This window comes from Coffea eugenioides, chromosome 11 (genome assembly GCF_003713205.1).
Source record: "Coffea eugenioides isolate CCC68of chromosome 11, Ceug_1.0, whole genome shotgun sequence".
NCBI lineage: Eukaryota > Viridiplantae > Streptophyta > Magnoliopsida > Gentianales > Rubiaceae > Coffea > Coffea eugenioides.
In genome coordinates this window covers 19,945,262-19,966,856 of record NC_040045.1, presented here as the reverse complement: position 1 = coordinate 19,966,856, position 21,595 = coordinate 19,945,262, and the positions used below count along the sequence as shown (strand labels likewise).

The window sequence follows — 21,595 nt, the reverse complement described above, 5'->3', positions numbered from 1 at the left end:
GATTTATATCACCATATCTGGATTTTTTTCTCTATTTGGTTAGCCTGATTTGCGAAAAAATATTTTCAAATATTATTTAGCTTACATCATAAACACAATTTTCAACCACTTTTTTTTATCTCATATATATCACATTAGTGTTATCTCAAATAATTTGTTTAAATAATCTCCCATCCCTCTTCTCTGTATGGATTGGACTAAAATTTGTAATACAAAGCAAACCAAATTGCCAATGGAATACATTTCTAATACTACGTAAACATACAATATATTGCATGTGTCAATCATTACGTCAAACTCCTACAACAAATATTTACTTCTATGATTATCTGGCATCACTAAACATCAATGTTGAAGCTAAAATTTAAAAGTGAAACATTCTGAAAACTCGATGGACCTGATCAAAAAATAAAGAAAAACCTAAAGGAAATTTGATAACAAAGGCAAAGAAAATCTTCTGCTCTATTTCTCAAGGGAAGAAAAGACGAGCCCTGGCAACCGCTTACCTTACACAAGAATGAAAGAGGATAGAGCAAACTGAAATTGCCATTCAAGAGACTCGTCAACAAAAAAGACCAAAAACAACAAACGTACTCCAACTTGACTATAGATCAAAGAGTCTAAAAATCCCATGTGACCATTTATTGAAAAACAACCAATGAAACTTACACCTTATCACCAAATATTAAAAGCATGGACTTGATTTAATTTTCTTCTACAGAAATTACATCTAGTATTAACTCATAAGAAAGACTAAAAGAAATAAACACATTGCACAACCTTGTTCAATGCCTATAGTTTGTAATGAAAAGTGGAAAACTAGATCCAGTATGAGCCCATTATAGTCTATGGATACCTAAAGACGGCAAAGAGCTTAAGACTTGTAAAAGTATAACAAAATAAATAAATAAGAACGAAAATTCAAGAAACCAAATCAAAGTCTGTAGCAGAAAAATGGAACTGGTCGTTCACCATAAGCCAACAAAGAATGGAGGAAAATCCCAGACATCATTCTAAAACACGAAAGTAAACTCAAAACAATCACAAGAGTATAAAAAGTTGAGCAAAGGAAAATAAGAGAAAATAAAATGTGCAATCAATACCGAGTTACCGGGCCAGGGTTCCCCCGTATCTGGATAAATTAATTTGGGACATGCCTGATGCGTATACAAACGACTATGACACCTAAAAATCATTCAAAAAATGAGTGATTCTTATTGCAGAAAGTCACTGGCACTATATCAATCTGAGTAGCCTTTTGAACCAACAGAAGTTACTTTTTATCAACCGCTATATAATTTGAGCTCATTCACACACAGCACGATGCATAAGATTTGGCAGCATCAAGCCAAGGCAACAGGATGATTTTACATACATGGATATACAATTAATTCACCTTTGGTTAGATCCCATATAGTTTGCTACAAAAATAGCCCTACTTACAAATATTTCTTGCCATGTCATAAATTAAAGAATAATCAGCTGAAGATCATGAGACAGATACTGTCTCCAGAAGGCCGTCGACATACTCCTTCAGCTTTACTTTTGTTATTGCACCTTCCCTCCTGCTCTCTGGGACTTCCTTCCCATTTGTGAAGAGAATCAATGTTGGTAACCCATACACCTTGTATTCTTCAATAAGTCGAGGATTTGAATCATGGTCAATTTTCACAACCTTTAGTTTTTCATCATACTCCTAAGAAAACCCAAAAGCAACCATGAGATAGATATGAAAATTCAAAAATATTGTACAAACATTAAGCATCTTTGCTTCTTATATTACCTTTTTCATCTCTATAATAATTCAACCTTAAACTTCAGTACTAAAACTTTCCAAGAAAACAACAACCAGAAAGAAAAAATGAAAAATTTAAGCAAAATAAAAGAAAAAACAAGGCATCTGGGTTATGCATTTATAAGTCCCTGAAATGCTATTCATCTAACTAAAAATATCCCTCACAATACATTTAGTCCTTTTGTTCATGAACTATATGCCAGTATCGCAAACAGGTAGTCACATATCAATCATATTATTAGTGCCCGGTAAAATTAGACGTCTGTCATACCACATGGAATGACCAGATTGGCTCCATCAATCAATATCTCAGTTATGAAGTTCCATAAAGGAGCACCAAACTAAATATGCAAGTCACATTTCAAACAAAATTATCAGCTCAAAAGTTTTACTTTCTGATGACAATCACAATTTAGTTTACCAATCTTACAATGATAGTAGAAACTTAATTCATTATGCTGTATGGAACAGATTCAATATTTTGATATAAGCATCGTAAGAAGGTACTTATCTAAACACAATATGAAACAACAATTCTGGGGCAATTCATCTAACAACCAAGGCCCTTGTTTGATAACCTAATTCAGCACTTAAAATTAATGGATGATTTTAACATGTTCAGGTGCATTTCATAATAAAAAATAGAGCATTTGAACTAATTAAGTGGCACTAAATTTTTGAGGCAAAACTTGCTCCCAAAAATAAATGATGAGCTATTCACTTATCACTTAATATGATATACACTCAAATATATCAGATTTAGTACTTAACAATTTAGTAACTTAAATAAATTCAATTTTCAATTTTCAGATTTCAGATTTCAAATTTTAATTTTTAGATTTCAGTTTTATCAAACTCATCCTAAGAAGCTTAACAGGGCGTAGACCCTTATCCAGTATAGTATTTGTTTTCAAGACAAAACTCGAAAATGAGGTGAGTTCTATCCAAAATGTAAACAAGTACCGGAAGCAACGTGAATTGTTGACCAGGAAAAAGAACACAATAATACATATCTACAAAATACTTCCAAATATCCAGGATTCACTACACACAATTAAAAGATTATGACATTTTAACATGCTTGAGGAAACCAAGATGTGTCTTCTAACTATACAATTCAATAACAGAAAGTCATCTAGTGTCTGTCTTTTTCACATTGATTGGCCAACTTATTATAGGAACCTCAAAAAACAATAAACACAACAACTAGTAATTATCGCATTTGACAGGGAAACATGCATCTCTTTGCACATCTCGTTATTGAGTTTCCACTTAAAAGTAGGGACTTCTTTACAGATCAAAGCCATTTTTTCCATAACTTAAAAGATATTCCTGGATAATTTAATTTATTACACCTTCACCTCAGGTTTATCACATGTAGACACAATCTTATTATGTACCAGATATTAGTTTAATAAAAAATCAAACACTTCTCAATCAATTGGGAACAAGAATTATGCAACTCCTGGGCAATTTTATTTCGCCTTTTTAAAAGAAAGGAAGTTTAACTGAAAAGAGTAATCACTTTTCAAGGAAATATTTAGAAAGAAATAGATGATAGTTCAACATAAAAACAAAAATGACAACATTTAGACAAGTTGTCGCCTTGGGCAGAGGTATATAAAGTAACAATTATATAGACCTTTACAAGCTTAAGAAAACTTCAAAACCACACAAGACTTAAATAGGATTTCTGACCTATATAAAAGCACAAGCACAAAGTGTTATCCGGAAGAGACTCTACTGGAGTGTAATTTTCCTTAATTCTCCAACAAACAAACAGAAACTCCAGTCATTAGGTAACCAGAGTATTTCTTTGAGACCAAAACATTACCAACACCACACCAATTTAATTTACGATATTCAAACTTTCCAATTTAAACAGATATTACACGTTTTGGAATATCTGGGCAGTACATTCTCTGAGCATTTCCTATTTCCATTTTGAAAAATAATCAGAGAAACACATTGAAACCAAAAGGTTTGTTCCTTTCAAAGAGGAATGTATTCGGCATATGTTGATATGCCTTACAGCTAAAGGACTAAGCACTTTAAATTGTGAACAGTATTCATGACTAATTGCACAAAGAATTGGAAAATAACTGACAAAGCAATAGAAATCACTGCATCCATGTGCTTTTTGGTGGAACCTAGAACTGAGATGTCCAACAAAAGTTAAATTTTAGGGTAAATTACATAAAACCCTCCTATGGTCTTGCATAATGCCAGATGATCCCCTCCCCCAACCAAAAAAGGTTTCAAAATAGCAGCATAACCCCCTTGTGATTTTTTGTAAAGTGGAAAATGGACGGAATGCATAATCAATTATAGAGATTAGACCACACGTGCTGTAAAAGTGCATCTAATGAAATCATAATAACCACTTAACACCCCATATGGGTAGCATAAATATTCACTTTACCCCCTATGGTTTTTGCATTTATCCACATAATCCCCTTATGGTTTTGTACAAGGTGGCTAAGTTGTGCTTTGATTTAGCATTTAAGTAAGGAAACTACCCATATTTCAACTAATAACATTACATAAATTATTTTCTGTTAAATTTTCAGTTTACACAAAACCATGGGGGGTGAAGTGAATATTTTGAAACTTAGGGGATTATGTGGCAATAGATGAAACCACAGGGGGTTATTAGTAATTTACCCTAAATTTTGTTAAAAATTTTCACCTCTGAATTCGAAGAATTGAATGTCACCCGTTAACCTACTGAAAAATGGTAGTGTCACATCTGGAAATAAATTGTTCACATATTGCACCCTCCTACAAAAGAAATCAAAGTTCTTCCTATACCACATCAAGCATATTAATCTACAGCATATAATTGTTGAGCCAACTAGAAGAACCTATTCAACTTGTCCATCAAGATTTTTAGATGATTCTTGTTTATTTTGATTTTATCATGCAATGCTATTATCTGGTTAAAACTCTTTAGAAGAAAGAAAACTGTGGACTATGAAAACCAAAAACATACAAGAAAGGAAAGAAAAAACTCTCAAAGATGCAAGTGTATACCGAGCATTACAGCCTCAAAATCAATGAAGGAAAGAATCAAGCAAGTTATAAAAACGAAGCCACAGTGCTTTAGACTTGGGTACTGTATTTCTTGAAGAACTAATGACACTCACTCTCATTTGGATTCTTGTAATGTAAGTCCAGCTTTTTGTTGATAAACAAAGATTAGTTCACCAAAAACCAGATGATTGTTGAATTCAGAAGCCCTTAGTCATCAAACATAATATTGTTGCTGTCACTGCTTACTGACACTTCCCAAATACGGCTTAGTGTATGTGAGCATTGCTGGTGCTCGATAGGACTGGTTAATAATAGCAAGAATAAATTAAAATACCTTTGTTACCATGAAAGATAAAATAAGAGAGCGAGGAATCGACATCTTAAGAAAAGAAAACTCTAGAGAACAAGAAGCAAAAGCTTTATCATCCTGCTTATATATCTACAAAAAACGTATTAGCTAAGGAAACCTTGCAACTCAACTTGCCAAGACTTTTAAGATAGGAAAATAGTGTAAAGGGCAAATATAGTACTAGTCTATCATCCTTAGATCAAGAAAGTTACTGTTACAAGATATCAAGAAGAAACTAAAAGAAGATTAAACTTAGGTGACATTAAAAAGAGATTTCACAGTTTGAAATTGGCAGTTTCATTTGTCCACTCAGAAAATGAATCTTCAGAAAGAAACAGAAGTAACTGAGAACATGGCCAAATTATAAAACTCATACATTCTCTTCCTTTCTGCTCCCTACTCTTAAAGGGTGTTAGGAAGGAAAACTATTTGGACTACGGATTTAAACATCTTCTTGCAGGTTTCCACCCAAAATTTTTATGAAGCAAACTCTAATATATAAGAGCCCTGCTATTTGAAGGGAAATAAATTCAGGTACATGAAACAAAATGGACATTTAGAGTAACTAATACAATTTGCACAATTGAACTGATGATGGATTTTCTTTTCCAACCACTGTGATAAAGACTAAAGAATAGGTATTTGGGAGACAAAGTAATATACAAGTTGAAGAACTCAGACTGGATATTAAAATAAACAGCTGAACACTAAGACATGGGGGAAAATTTTAATTAATACTTGTTCGGGCCAGGGGCTGGAGGAATCAGGAGTGGTTGAGGAAGGGGACCATGAGGAGTTTCAGAAAAATCTTCGAAATTCTTAGCACAGGGTCAGCGTACATATGTCTTTGGCTATGTCTTCCGTTATGTCTTGTAAGTAACATTATGCAACCCCCAGGAAATTTTATTTAATCCTTTCAAAAGAAAGGACAGTTTTAACAGTAAAGAATAACAATTTGTCAATGATATACTAAAAAATAAACATGTACGATCGTTAAACACAAAACCAAAAAGGAAAATGTTTTCTAGAGTTCGCACCTTGGGCAGAGGGATATAACATTACAATAGTACAGACCTTTTTAAACATAAGAAAACTTGAATGCCTCAAAAAGTTATTATTTGCAAAAACAGCTAAATGAAAGCACAAGCGTAAAGTGTTGTTCTGAAAAGGCTTCCCATTGAGTTTAGTTTTTCCTTATGTTTTCTTTTCCTTAATTCTTCCAAGTAACAAAGACACAGTCATTTAGTAAGCAGAGGATTTTTCTTAAGATTTCACCATCACCAACCCCATACCAATATTTATCTTCTCCTATTTACACTTTCAGTTGAACCAGAAGTTATGTGTTCTGAACAGTCAGAGATTATGTTCTCTAAACATTTCCCATTTCCATTTGAGGAAATGGTCAGTAAAGACATTTAAATCAACAAGTATTTCTTCTTTTCAAAGACAAACATATACTGCAACATGTCTAATTTCTCAAGAACCAAGAACTTTTCGTTATTTTTTTCCTTAAATTATTCATGATTATTGCCGAAGATATGAAAAGTAAGCAACAGAAATCTCAGTATCAAGGTGCTTTTTTGTAGACCCTAGAACACCAAGGTCAAATTCAAACAAGCACATTAAATTTTAAGCCATTTAAAATCGTAATCTATGAAGGACTGGATTTCACCGGTTAACCTACTGAAGATTGAAAAATGAACTTAATTTTCTTTCTGACACGAAAGTGTCAATTTTCTTTCTGACACGAAAGTGTCAAATCTGAAATTAAATGGTTCAGTGATAGCACCCTTCTGCAATAGAAATGAAAGTTCTACCTATACCGCATCAAACATGTCAACCTGCATCACATAACTTGTTAAACCAACTGGAAGATTCTATTGAATTTGTCTATCAAGAATTTTTTTTTTTTTGAGCGACTATCAAGATGTAGGAGGATTTTCAAGATAATTGAAGAATCTGAAGAATCCACTGATGGGAATTTCATCACAACTATTGAAAACTTCCCTGGTGGCAGTGAGACATCATAATCAAATTCTGTTATGGTGGGCAGGTGGAATTTACAGCAAGATACATAGTAATAGTATGTTGTGTAACGGACTACCTTGAATAACAGATGAGTATGGAAAGATAACTTATTGTCAAACTCAAAAGGTTTCTTCCACAATTATGTTCTAAAGAACTGGAAGGATTACCAGTTGGCTCTCCAAAGTTGTGAACCAGTAATATCTATCAAAAATTTTAGAAGCATTTTGGTTATATCTTCCTTATAAGATGCAAAGCTATTGTCTAATTAAACATTTTGCAGAAGAAATGAACACCCCAAACTATGAAAACAGAAATGTACTAGAAAGGAAATGGAAAACTCTCACAATTGAGTGTCGCAACATCAAAATGAATGAAGGAAATAATCAAGCAGGTCTTAAATATGAAGCCACAGTGCTTCAGATTTGGGTACCACATCTCTTGAAAGAACTAAGAGCCTTCTAAGGTAAGTCCCTATTTTTTCAGTAAACAAACGTTAATTCACCAACAACCTAATGGTTGCTGAATTCAGAAGCCCTTAGTCCTGATACATTGTATTGTTGCTGTTAGTGCATACTAATACTTCCAAATATAGCTCAATGTATGCAGGTATTGCTGGGTATGGTTGATAGAAAACAGCTAGAACAAATTGGAAAAGACTGTGTCCTGACAAAAGACACAGAGAGAGTGATGAATCAACATCTGTAGGAAAAGAAAACTTTAAAAAGGATAAGCAAAGGCCTTTATCATTCTGCTCAATATCTGTAGAAAAAAGTATTAACTAAGGAACCTTGCAACTGTTTTTCAAGTAAAACCAAGACAGAGGCGGACCAGTGTAAAAGACGACATTGTGTAAGAGTACATTGTTCTTAGATCAATGAAATTATACGTATTATTTTGCTTCTAAGTTTGATCCTTATACGGAAAAGTATCTCTGCACTTAGTTTGCTTACCATCAGAAGACGTAATAGATAGCTACAAATAGCTTTAACACTAAAATAACAATTCAGAGTTTGAAATTGCCAATTACTTTTGGCCAATTAGAAAATGGCTTTTCAAAAAGAAACAAAGTAATTCACAATATGACCAAATTATAAGAGACAGGCACTCTGCTTTCTTCTTTCCTATTTCAAAATGGAAATAGGAAGAAACTTATATAAACAATGTACTAAAATATCTTTGTTGCAGGTTTCCATTGAATTTTTTAGAAGAAAAAGTCAAAAGAATTAATAGCCCTGCTAGTTCAAGAGCAAAAATTTCAGGTACACGAAAATAAATGAAAATATAAAGTAACCGGTACAAAGTTCCAAAATTGATCTGACTATAAATTTTCTTTTCCCAGCTCAGTGATGAAGAATAGAGAACAGACATTGATAGGTGACAAAGTAGCATACAAGTAAACAGTTAAAGACTACCAAGCAGGGGGAGCGCATTTAATTTAAAACTTGCTCAGGCCCCCCTGGGTTGGGGAGGTGGGTGTCGGCAAAGTTCAAAAATCTCTTGTTATGTCTTTGTCCTTAAGCAAAGATTTTTTACATGGACAATATATCATTCTTAAAAAAGAGAAAATCACACTGATATTTTTGTTTCTTACCTTGATCCTTATCCAAGAATGTATCTGGGGTTTCTTAGATTTGATACCACTAGAGGACATAAAGAAGAAACTAAAGAAAAAAAACTTAGCATTCACATTTAAAAAGAGCTTTCAGTGTTTGAAGCTGGCAATTTTTTTTGTCCAGTTAGAAGATGAATCATCAAATAGAAAAAAAGTAACTGAGAATATGACTGTATTATAAGGCATTCATATGCTCTTCCTTTCTGTTCAACCTTCTGAAAAGAAAGTAGTAATGAAAACTATTTGATCCATAAACTGAAATATCTTGTTGCAGGTTTCCATCTGAAATTTAATGAAGCTTAACTCTAATATCTAATAGCCCCATCAGTTTTGCAGGTTGTCATCTAGGTTTTGCAGGGAAACAAATTTCAGAGGTACATGAAGCCAAACGAAAATTTGGAGTAACTGATACAAATTTGCTATTGAACTGACTACAGATTTTCTTCTCTGAGAACAGTAATGAAGATTTAAAGACGGATTTTGATCGGAGACAAAGTAACATCTAAAATTAAAGAATTCAGACTGGATGTTACATTAAAAAGTTGAAGACTAAGACCTGGGAACTATAATTTAATTAAAACTTTTTGGTGGCTGGGAGAGCGGCTGGGAAGGAGGCCGCGAGGACTTTTCGGTAAATCTTTCAAAATTCTTAGCACAAGGTAGGCCTACATATGTCCTCGGCCACATCTTCCGTTACACGTTCTGCCTTAGAACGGGGATCTAGGGCTAAAATGCACCCAATATTCAGCCAAAGCTGTTCTTCACCCACCATAAACAAAATATCCAAAACTTAAACCTACCAATTCCAAACTATAACCGGCTTTCAAACGTCTCGCTTTACATTCGCTTAAGCTGGTCTTGCAAACCAACTTCTCAAAATGGTATTTAAGCTGTGGAAAAAGTAATGCTGTAATAACATGAAAAATAACTTAAGATTTTGACATACGACGGCTTTCCTATATAATGGCGAATTTTAACCTATCCCAAACTCAATGTCCAGTGGAAATGAAATGATTGTTAAAATCATATCCAAAACCATACACCATTACAGCTAACAAAGAAAAATTTGTGATTTTCACATACAAATTAAGCAGCATAATTAGGGAAATCAACAAAATTAGTACTGCTAATTACCTTCCACTATAACCCATCAATAATCATCGGCTAAACAATGCCCTGTAGGAATAATTATCAAAGCATACACTCCACCCTAAGGTTTATCAAGCCTATTAACATTTCCCGCTGATTCTAAAATATAATGCAAAAATTAGAAAGGGAAAAAAATTTTAAAAAAATTAAGAAAAAGGAGGATTTCCAACCAATGGTCATTAATTAATCAGTAATTAAGTATAAAGATTGAATTATGGATGTACCTGAGCAAGAGATTCGACGGCGGGAGCGATCAAACGGCAGGGGCCGCACCACGTGGCAACGAATTCGACAAGGACAGGAGTACTGGACTTCAAAACGACGTCGGAGAACTCACTCTCTTTAATCTCCTGTACCTTACCGCAAATTATCCTCATTGACGATGAGAGTGAGGATGACGACGTCGTCTTGCTGCAGCTTCTGCTGCCGCGGACTGAAGCTGAAAGATGACCGTTAGCATTGATAGAAGAAGAGGAAGAATACGAAGCAAAACGACGTAGTTTCCACAAGTTTCCAACTGTACGGATTGGAGGGAGAGGGAAAGTGTAGGGGAGTCTATAACTGGAGCAAAACGACGCAGCTTCCATGGCTGAAAAAAATGTGAATCAGATTCTTCTGATTTTGGAGAGAGCTCGAGGATATGTGGGAGGCGTATTTTAGTTGAAGAGAATATGACATGGTGTGGGCGGTTTTACAATTAAGGATAGTATTTACTCGAAAGTTTTCCATGACGTGGATCTAATTGATTGGAAAGGGCCATGTTAAGGAGGTGAACGGGTGTGGTCTAAGCGTGGAGGTACAGATATGAATGCGTGGCTGTTATGGGCTTACGTGGACTCAGAGATTGTACGGTGGCATGAGCAGAAATTTTAAGCAGCAGTTTCACTCAGAGTGGATAATATCAGAAACTTCCCTTGAAGTTTCTGGCAGTTTCACTTAGCACCCTTAAAATTTTTAAAATAATCAGTTGCCTCCCCTATTTTTAAATTATTGTAACATTTTTAACCCAATTCAAATTATATAATTAAAATACTATCTTAAGGAAAGAGAAAGTTATTTCCTTCCAAAGTTACCCTTTAAATTTAAAATTCTTTGACATTTAAAAACTTGTGGAATGTATTGTCTAATGAAAAATTATAAGGTTGGGGTTGAGAAATCCTTTAACTAATCTTATCAATAATTTGGAGACAAAATTTAAAGTTGACAAATTATAAAAAATTAACAATACATGTAAAAACTATTTGAAATATTGTAAAGAAGAAGAAAATAACTTTTTTCACCTCCTAAACATCTCAAATAAGTTTTAAATGTATATTTTAAACATTTTTTCCTTTTCTAAATTTTCATACCATCAATCAAGATAAACAAAAATTAAAGATTCTAAATAATTTATTAAATTTGTTCAATGCATTTTATATAAAAAGAAAGATTTTTCTCGTCTAGTAATCTAAAGGCACACAATAATAAGTATATGGATAAATGAAGGTAGGCCCAATATTAAAGTTTTAAAATCATAGATAAACCCCTAAATTGCAACACTTTTGCAGCAGAAATCTATGCTTTTACCAAAAAAAATAATAACAATAATATTGGATTTATTTCTAATTATATGACTTTAGAGTTTCCCAAATAGACAAACCCTAAAGGAAAAAAAATTCTTTTGTAAGTTGAAAACATGTTAAATATAATTTTATTATTTTTGTACTTTAAAAAATCATATTGCTTATGATTGTAGTTACTGTATTTTGTCCCTTTGAAAAAAAGTACATATTCATGGTTTTTGTCCTTATTTTTAGCATTTGACTATTATACTTACAATCTAAAAAATAAAATAAAAAAAAAGTAAGGGAACAAAAGCGCATTGTTGGAAAGAAATTATTCTCTCCTTCCTAAAATGAGTACTTTAATCATATAATTTGAATTGGGTTGAGAATGTTACAAAAGATAAAAAGGGGAAGGCAAGTGATAGTTTAAAATTTTTAAGAGAACTAAGTGAAACTCTCAACTCAGGGAAGGTTTCTGAAATTATCCCCTTCATTATCTATCCCAAGTAGAGTTGATAAAGGAATAAGTTGTTCGTGGGATTTGCTCAACCGGATGGTATAAGCTGGAGTTCAACTCTTTCATTTAATTTACATGACCTGAGTTCAAACACAAATTAGCCACGTTTTCGAGAACAGTACTCCAATCATGATAATGTAGAAAACAGTAGTGAGTTTTTTCTTTCTTTTATTCATTTGTTTTTGCCCCGCAGCTGGAGATGGCATACGGAAAGGATGGACAGGATATACGCAGAATTTAAATGAGACTGAAAATTATATTCAAGCAGTCCCATAAAGGCCCTAGAACTATGGGTGAGACTAAAGTTCCGTTTGATAAAACTGAATCTGAATTCTGAATTCCGAATTCTGAAATCTGAATATTGAAAAAATTAATTTGCTGAATTTTAAGCACTGAAAAAAATATATGAATGTCTGAATTTTAATGCTAAACTTATTTATACTGTTTGATAAATATTTATAGCTGAATGCTTAATAAGTTTAATTTGACAATTTTGCCCTTATATCCTTTCATTCAAAAAAGAAATAGAATCTATGATTTAATTAGTTTAAAATTGTTAGGTATGAAAATGATAATATTTATTTTTAAATCAAATTAATATAAAAGATGAAATATATTATATGAGGAATATGAAGAAGATGTGAAAGTCATTAAAAAGGAAGAAAAGAGAAACTAAAAATCGTTAGATAGAAAATATTATACTGTTTAATTAGATAAGAATTTTGAACATAATTAACAAACAAGGGTAGATTTGGTAGATAAGATAAGGTAGTTGAAGTAATTCTATTGATTCTTATCAGAATTAAGCATTCAGTTAGGATTCTTGTGCTGAAAAAAATACACATAGGTTCAGCACTGCTTAACAAGTTCAGCAAATAGATTTTCATTTATCAAACACTCAAAACATCTGAATGTCGGAAAAAATTCAGATTCAGCACTTTTTTATGTTATCAAACAGACCCTAAAAGAGATTAGACTCATTTTAATACCATCGAAATGCCCATTAAATCTCATTTTAGTTGTTTTAAAATTTTTTAATTTTTTCCTTTCTTTTTTGTAAACCTCTTTTCTCTTTACTTTATAAAAAGTCTATACTTCATTTCTCCTGCAATAATTTTTTAAAGTAAATATTTTTTTGGCAAATTCCACTTACTCTTCTCCTTGATTTGTTGGTCCCAACAAATTAACAAATATATTAATTTGATAGGCTATTGTATGGAAAATCTAAATGAGGTGCATCTAATCACCAACTCAACAAAAGTGTGTATAAATCTATCAAAAAAATATCATATTCCACATTTCAAATCTTTGTCCAGTAAACATTTACAATACAAAGGGGAAAAAATTACAAGGCATTTCATCATGCGGAGGGGAACAAATTTATGTCATAGTTACCGATTGGCATAACAACAATATTTTTTTAACCAATGAGATCTTTGTACACAATGCTATGTATTAGTCATTAACAATAATTAATTTTGTATAAATGAAATTTTAATTGAATTTTACGTCATTAGTCTAATGGTCCTCAATTTGCCAAAAAAAAATTTCTCATAAGCAAAAGATACAGATTAAAGACGTTAAAAGTAGGAAAAAGAATAGGAGGAAAAAAAACGAGCAATGAACCATAAAATATATGATTTGAAAATGTGTTTGATCAGGAAAAATTATTCAACATATAATACAACACATTTTTAAAGTTACATTTTTGTGAAATTTCATTCATCTTTATCTTTGTCTCATTGAAACCAAAAATGTTACATAATGTTGATTTGACAAGTCAATGTAAAGAAACCGTGATAAAAAAAAATGTATCAGTTGTTTCAGTACTAACTCAGTAATACTACACTAGTACTAGTAGTAGTATTCCAGTTTTCATATCACTAAAAACTTTGTTGATAATACTAATATATTAAAGCATGCAATTCCTTATTCCTTTATTGAATTAAACTAGATCAACGCACATCATGGCAATGCCATAAAAACTAAAAAAAAAATCCTAAAACATGAAAATAATGTTAATTATTATTGTGGCTCCCAATAGGATCCTAAGTAATGCCCAAGTATTCCTATTTTTTGTTGGGTATTTTTGGAACTAATCCCATTTAAAACCCAAGCTCAATTTCTTAATACTACGCATCTAGGTCTAGCACCCCGACTTAAGGGATAGTTTAGTAACATGTATACTACACATCTAGGTCTAGCAGTATAAACACATTTGGCTTTAAGTGAAACTCTCTCCCATCTAATCAGGCATAAGTCAAGATAAAAAAAAGATCCTTTATCTTTATAAAGTAAAATTTACTGGAATATTCAATGTAATTCAATATTCAAGAACATATCGTTCCCAGAAAAAAACATAATGTTCCCACATTTTTAGAAGAATATCACTATAAATTTTTATCCCGAGCATGGGATTTTTTTATTTTGTTTTTTGAATGAAAATTGATAAGTTATCAAATGCTTCACATAAAGTTAGTAAACATTGAGAGATGTATACTTATTCCAATTGTACGATAATTTACCATATCTAATTGAGATTGGTATTTTTCTTTTTCCTTAAATATATTGGGGATACTTTACGCTTAGTAATGGTATAAAGAAAATTTAACAAATGATGAAAGTTTGCCAACAGCATTTATTGTTGAAAGTTGAAACAAATTATTTGATATTTGAATCAAACTCGAGTCAACAAGAATTTGTTGGAACTTGGTTTGCCAACTAATCAAGACAAAAATGAATGACATTTTTAGTTGATAAAGTTCAAAAGTCAACTTGAATTTGACTTGATTAGCATAAACTTGATTTTTTATTTTTGTTTTGTATTTTTTTCTTTTAAAATTTTGTTTTAATTGATTCTATCTTACTGCATTTTTTAATTGATGTGCAATACCGAAAACTGTTAATTCATTTATATGAAACAACATTTGGTCGAGAAGGATTTTAGCTTCTAATTTTTTGGTATCTTCATAGCCAAACGTTTTAATTCATTTGTCAAATATTGTGCACATGTTGAATTTGGCATTTTAGGATGAATTATAATTTTGTGTATGTGTTTAGTTTTTGGGCTTTTAATTATTGAAGTATGCAAATTTAGTATTTATGGTCAGTGTTAGTTAGAAAACTAACTAAAAAAAAGATGTGCATACTAGTGTAAAAGTACACAATAAATATATATGCCCCTAAAACACGAATTCGCTACCAGAGACATTAGCTAATATATGTATATGTCTGTGTATTTGAATTTGTCAAAACGATAAATATCCATTTGCACCTGTGATACCCCGACTTTTAGGATATTACAGTTTCTATATTTTATTTTTTGTTTTAAAGATTAGAAACCTTAAATTCTAATCAAAAGGAAAAGAAAAAAAAACCCTAGTTTACTTGTGACTACCCGGTTTTCCTAAATCCCTTATATTTTAATCGAACCAATAATTGTAACCAATAGAATTGTAAAATCCCTCATATTTTTCTTAAAATTCCTTTTATTTAGCATTTATTCCTTTCTAATAGCTTTACTACTCATTCACACCCTCAGTAATTACAATCCACCAAAGAATCAAGGGTTTTCCCTTTAGGTTCTTCATTCGGGTAAATTAGGGCTTTTTGCGTATTTTGACCGTGTGCTCACTCGGTGAGATGTGTGCACTAAATTTGGTGATTACGAGTGAGTTTTAAATGATATTAAGTGTTTGATTAAAAGTAATAACCATAAGATAGTGAATTATAAGTGAAAACCCTAGTACGTGCGAAATAAGGAAAATCGGGTTGAACCGAAGTGTACCGTTCGTTACCGATTGAGTGCACCACTTGACCACTACTTTATTACCTTAATCTCCTTGTTATTAATTGAACAAAATCATACCTAAATATCTCCTTAAGCCAACCGAAGTTGTGGACCAAAATAAGAGAGAGAAAAGAAAATTTTAAAAGCTAATCTCATCGCGACAAGTGGCAACCATTCCATGGTTGTTTGACCAACTTAATTCCTACCTTCTTATCTTTTTTCTTAGATGATTTTTCTTCATTTCTTGCTGGTCTTGGTCGTGGCTTTGGAGGGAAAAATCAAGAGAAAGAGAACTTCAATTCATCTTGGGTTTTGCTTGATTGAGTGCAAACAAGAAAAACTAAACCGATTAATCACTAGTTTGGAAGTTTGGGAAGCCTAAGGAACCAAAAATTTCAAGAAAAAGTGGAGGATCACTCTTGCAAGCTCTTGTCTTGAGGTATAATGGCTGATCACCCTTTCTTTCTCCATTACTCATGATTAAGTTGGGTATTAAGTTTAGAATTGTGCTTGTGATGCCTATTTCAAGTGGTTTTGATGATTGGAGTGATGAATTTTAAGTTAGGATTTTGATTGATTTACTTATAATTCTTGTGGGTTAGGTGTTGTATGATGTATATATCTGGTATATAATCTTGTAAAGGTGATAGTAGTGGTAGTTTCAAGGTGAAAATGTGAATTATAGCTTGAAATAACAAAAATTTCAGATTTCTGGAAAATTTAGCTTCAGTTCTGCCCGATTCTATTTCTCTATGTTAGAGGCTGAATTAGGCTTGGCACAAAACATGAAAGTTTTAGAGAATGATATTTTATAGTTTCCTACAAAATTTCAGCCCAATCGGAGCAACGTAACCTGTAAAAAGATCAAAATACCCTCACTGCCCTAGGATGCATCCAGTGATCAGTTTTAGACAGTTCATCCAATTGACCGTGTCTATTCACTATGATCCGTGCTGATTTAGCCATTTGCCAAAACATGAAAGTTTTAGTACTTTGTCTTATCTTTTCAACGCCTCCAAGAACGCCTTAAACGGACTTTGGTAACTTGAGATAGGGCCATTTAAAGGTAGTGCGGTTAATTGGTCTATTAGTAGGAATTTGGTTCTGTGAATTGGGAATTTGACTGGGTTACACTGGAAATTGGACTAAGTGATCTTCATCAAAATTGTAGCCCTTTGTCTTAGCTTCGAAACAGTATAAGTTGAACCTCAATCCGATAAGCGTAGCCTCGGTTGTGTCCGTTACGTAAAAACACGTCAAATCTGTCTTTTGTTAAACTTCATTTCCGCACATGTCATTAGCTTGATTTTTGTACTTGTATTACCTTGAGCCTATTGAATGGCTATTGAAATGAATTTGTGTTGTGTGTAACTTTGGGTTTGATTGAGGAAAATAATAAAACCGTAATGGTTGGAAAATAGGTAAATACAAAGGGCGTGCTGCCCAAATTTACGCTCGAGAACTATGTAAATATGCTTGCAACTTGAGTAAGGTTTGAGAGTGAATACCACTTGAACCATCTAGGATATTTGTATCTTCTTTTATCGAGATATATAAGATAGAACTTGGCCGACCTTGTACCCTTGGAAAAATGAAATTTATGACTAATAGATATACTTTTCTCCATTTCGTCGACCCAAATGGTATTTCAAAGTATAATTGTTTCCAAGTTTCAAAGTCTTAAGAGCGAGCATAAATTTCTTAGAATTTGATAAGTATCTTGAATATTACTTAAACGAGTTGCATTTACTTGATTTTCTTGAAGCGAAATTCCTATGTTTCGAACTCTAGAAAATTTTACATTCGTAAATGATATTTTATCGCAGATTTGGACTCCAACCAAGAAGTTGGACCTGAACGTGTTTTTTGAGAGGCACTAGACTTTTGGTGAGTGCTTCCAAATATCTGGTTGAACTGGATACTTGTTTTAATACTTGATTCATGAAAATACATGATACGAGATTTGTTGATCAGGTAAGGGTGTACTTTATCGCACTTGCCCCAATATGATATCTACTTGTTTATTGTTACAATTAACTTGATATACTTGTACTTGATTTGTAAGTGTGGAGCGACAGCATGTACCACACTCTATCCGAGTGGGAGGTGCCTCTCATTCCCGTCTCCATACTTTTATTTTAATTCAGTCGATTGGAGTGTTATCTCGTCGACTTTTTGGGGACCCCAAACCCCATTGGCTAGTTAATCGAGTCGAGCCGGCAAGAGCTTGGTCGATTGGGTAACGAACCATGGGTCTTTCGTTTTGTCGAGTGGAGTGATATCTCCTCGGCTAATCGGTATACTCGAATATTACCACCCGTGTTTATTGAGGATTTTGGACCCAGTAGGGGGTGTGAATGGTGGACGAAGAGTAGTGTAAGTGGTGCTCTACTGGATTGGTTACTTACTTGAAGGTTGACGGAGTGTCAACTATTATTTGATCAAGCTCTGGTGATGCAATGGGAATTTGGCTCCTGAGAGCCATCCGTATCCTTATACTTTGGAGTGATTATTGTTTATTGGATTATTGTTTCTTTTGAAAACTTTTACACTCGCTCACTTTGAGATTTGCTACTTGAAGTATTATCGCTCACTTTTATGAACTATTCATGCTCATTACTTTGCTACGTGATACTTGCACTTTTAAATAAGGGTTAACTTGCTATTTGGAACCTCACTGGGCTTTTAGCTCATTCCACGCCATTTGTTTTCCTTACAGGGGTACGAGCGAGGTGTGAGACATGTACAGACTAGCGTAGTCTTGTTGTTTTGAATTTTGTAATTGTACTCGCACTAGTTGCTCGATTAGGGCTGAATGTACTGAGAACTTAAATCTTTTGATGTATTTGGGACTGTATGGATGATTGAGATAGAAATGAATGTATTCGTATGTTCCAAACTTGGGAACCGTTATTTCATTTATTATTGAGGTTGCACCTTATTTTAATTGATGCGAGTGAGTGAGTCCTGGCAAGAGTTGGGCAGGCGGTCCGCCGAGCCCTTTGGTACGCCTTAGGGGGAGGTGGGGTCGTCACAGGTGGTATCAGAGCACCTATTGAGCTCGTGCCGGGAGAGGGTTCTCGGATTGTGGGGATTGACTTGTTAAGTGTGGAACAATTGTCTATTGTTGGGGATCTTAGATATGTATGTTGGGTAGGAATCTCAAAAGTGGTTGATTTCCTCTTGAGCGTAGCTAACTCGAGTGGGGAATGATCATATTTTAGATTCTTGTACCTGAGTACCAAAGAGTGATACCTTTATGATAAATCAATATCTCGAGTACTATTAGGATAAGGTTGGATGGCGAAAGCCAAGACACGGGGAATGCAAATAATCTGGACTTGGGATATATTGAAGATATTAGTGAGAATTGGAACCCTTAGCATGCAAGTGTACGTACTTGGTTGTACTTTTTCGAGTTTTGATTAAGTGTAGTGCATGACCAATACCTAGAGTTAATGTCCCGTAGGATGTGTGAATTGCTATGATATGTATATAAAGAAAGTATGTTATTTTCAATGTGTTTTGAAAATGCTTTTATTGACCCTTATAGCTATTTTATTTTGCTTATACTTATTTACGAATAAATGAATGAATTTTGAGGACGAAATTCTTTTAAGGAGGGGAGATTGTAATACCCCGACTTTTAGGATATTACAGTTTCTATATTTTATTTTTTTGTTTTAAAGATTAGAAACCCTAAATTCTAATCAAAAGGAAAAAAAAATCCTAGTTTACTTCTGACTACCCGGTTTTCCTAAATCCCTTATATTTTAATCGAACCAATAATTGTAACCAATGAAATTGTAAAATCTCTCATATTTTTCTTAAAATTCCTTTAATTTAGCATTTATTCCTTTCTAATAGCTTTACTACTCATTCACACCCTCAGTAATTACAATCCACCATAGAATCAAGGGTTTTTCCTTTAGGTTCTTCGTTCGGATAAATTAGGGCTTTTTGCGTATTTTGACCGTGTGCTCACTCGGTGAGATGTGTGCACTAAATTTGGTGATTAAGAGTGAGTTTTAGATGATATTGAGTGTTTGATTAGAAGTAATAACCATAAGATAGTGAATTATAAGTGAAAACCCTAGTACGTGCGAAATAAGGAAAATCGGGTTGAACCGAAATGTACCGTTCGTTACCGATTGAGTGCACCACTTGACCACTACTTTATTACCTTAATCTCCTTGTTATTAATTGAACAAAATCATACCTAAATATCTCCTTAAACCAACCGAAGTTGTGGACCAAAATAAGAGAGAGAAAAGAAAATTTTAAAAGCTAATCTCATCGCGACAAGTGGCAACCATTCCAAGGTTGTTTGACCAACTTAATTCCTACCTTCTTATCTTTCTTCTTAGATGATTTTTCTTCATTTCTTGCTGGTCTTGGTCGTGGCTTTGGAGGGAAAAAACAAGAGAAAGAGAACTTCAATTCATCTTGGGTTTTGTTTGATTGAGTGCAAACAAGAAAAACTAAACCGATTAATCACTAGTTTGGAAGCTTGGGAAGCCTAAGGAAACAAAAATTTCAAGGAAAAGTGGAGGATCACTCCTGCAAGCTCTTGTCTTGAGGTATAATGGCTGATCACCCTTTCTTTCTCCATTACTCATGATTAAGGTTGACGGAGTGTCAACTATTACTTAATCAATCTCTGGTGATGCAATGGGAATTTGGCTCCTGAGAGCCATCCGTATCCTTATACTTTGGAGTGATTATTGTTTATTGGATTATTGTTTCTTTTGAAAACTTTTACACTCGCTCACTTTGAGATTTGCTACTTGAAGTATTATCACTCACTTTTATGAACTATTCATGCTCATTACTTTGCTACGTGATACTTGCACTTTTAAATTAGGGTTAACTTGCTATTTGGAACCTCACTGGGCTTTTAGCTCATTCCACACCATTTGTTTTCCTTACAGGGGTACGAGCGAGGCGTGAGACGTGTACCGACTAGCGTAGTCTAGTTGTTTTGAATTTTGTAATTGCACTCGCACTAGTCGCTCGATTAGGGCTGAATGTACTGAGAACTTAAATCTTTTGATGTATTTGGGTCTGTATGGATGATTGAGATAGAAATGAATGTATTCGTATGTTTCAAACTTGGGAACCGTTATTTCGTTTATTATTGAGGTTGCACCTTATTTTAATTGATGCGAGTGAGTGAGTCCTGGCGAGAGTTGGGCAGGCGGTCCGCCGAGCCCTTTGGTACGCCTTAGGGGGAGGTGGAGTCGTCACAGCACCATTCAAATCCTAAGATACTAGAAAAATGATAAAACTAATTAGATCATAAGTAGCAAACATACATGTACTTAAAAAATTTGTACACATGGCACCATCAAGAATAGGTTGTAAACCAATTATTGGGTGCCTGTTTCCTGTAATTTTTTTGGCTCTAGGATGTGATTCTATCAAGTTCTCTTTTTATGCTGAAGCTACACATTTTTGTTTGAGGGTTCTATTTTAAAACTTTATTCATGGATTGAAGATTATTTGGGCGGCTGTTTGTTTGTTTGGGTTGAAAATTATCTGGAAACTTTTGTTAAATAATCTTGAAACACTTTTTCTAATATGATGTATGTGACAAAATATGTGGTTGAAAAAATATAAAGGTAATTGAAAAACATAAGCCAACAAAAAAAATCTTTTGATAAGAATATGAGATCAAATTAACATGTACGAAGAAGAGGATCAATGGATTTACTTACCTGTTGAGCATCTAACAATGTGATGCATGTAGAGTCGATTGCTAGAACTGTTTGCTTTCGT

At 33.3% G+C, this 21,595-nt stretch overlaps 1 protein-coding gene across 1 annotated transcript; it reads right to left on the bottom strand.

Moving 5' to 3' along the window:
* Window positions 1-1,107: 1,107 nt before the first annotated feature.
* Window positions 1,108-10,654, bottom strand: LOC113753166 (thioredoxin X, chloroplastic). The gene is made up of 2 exons (XM_027297264.1): window positions 10,191-10,654; window positions 1,108-1,696 (listed from the first exon to the last, which is right to left on the bottom strand). Exons 1-2 carry the CDS (start codon window positions 10,551-10,553, stop codon window positions 1,490-1,492), a joined length of 570 nt encoding a protein of 189 aa, XP_027153065.1. The 5' UTR covers window positions 10,554-10,654; the 3' UTR covers window positions 1,108-1,489.
* Window positions 10,655-21,595: the final 10,941 nt, after the last annotated feature.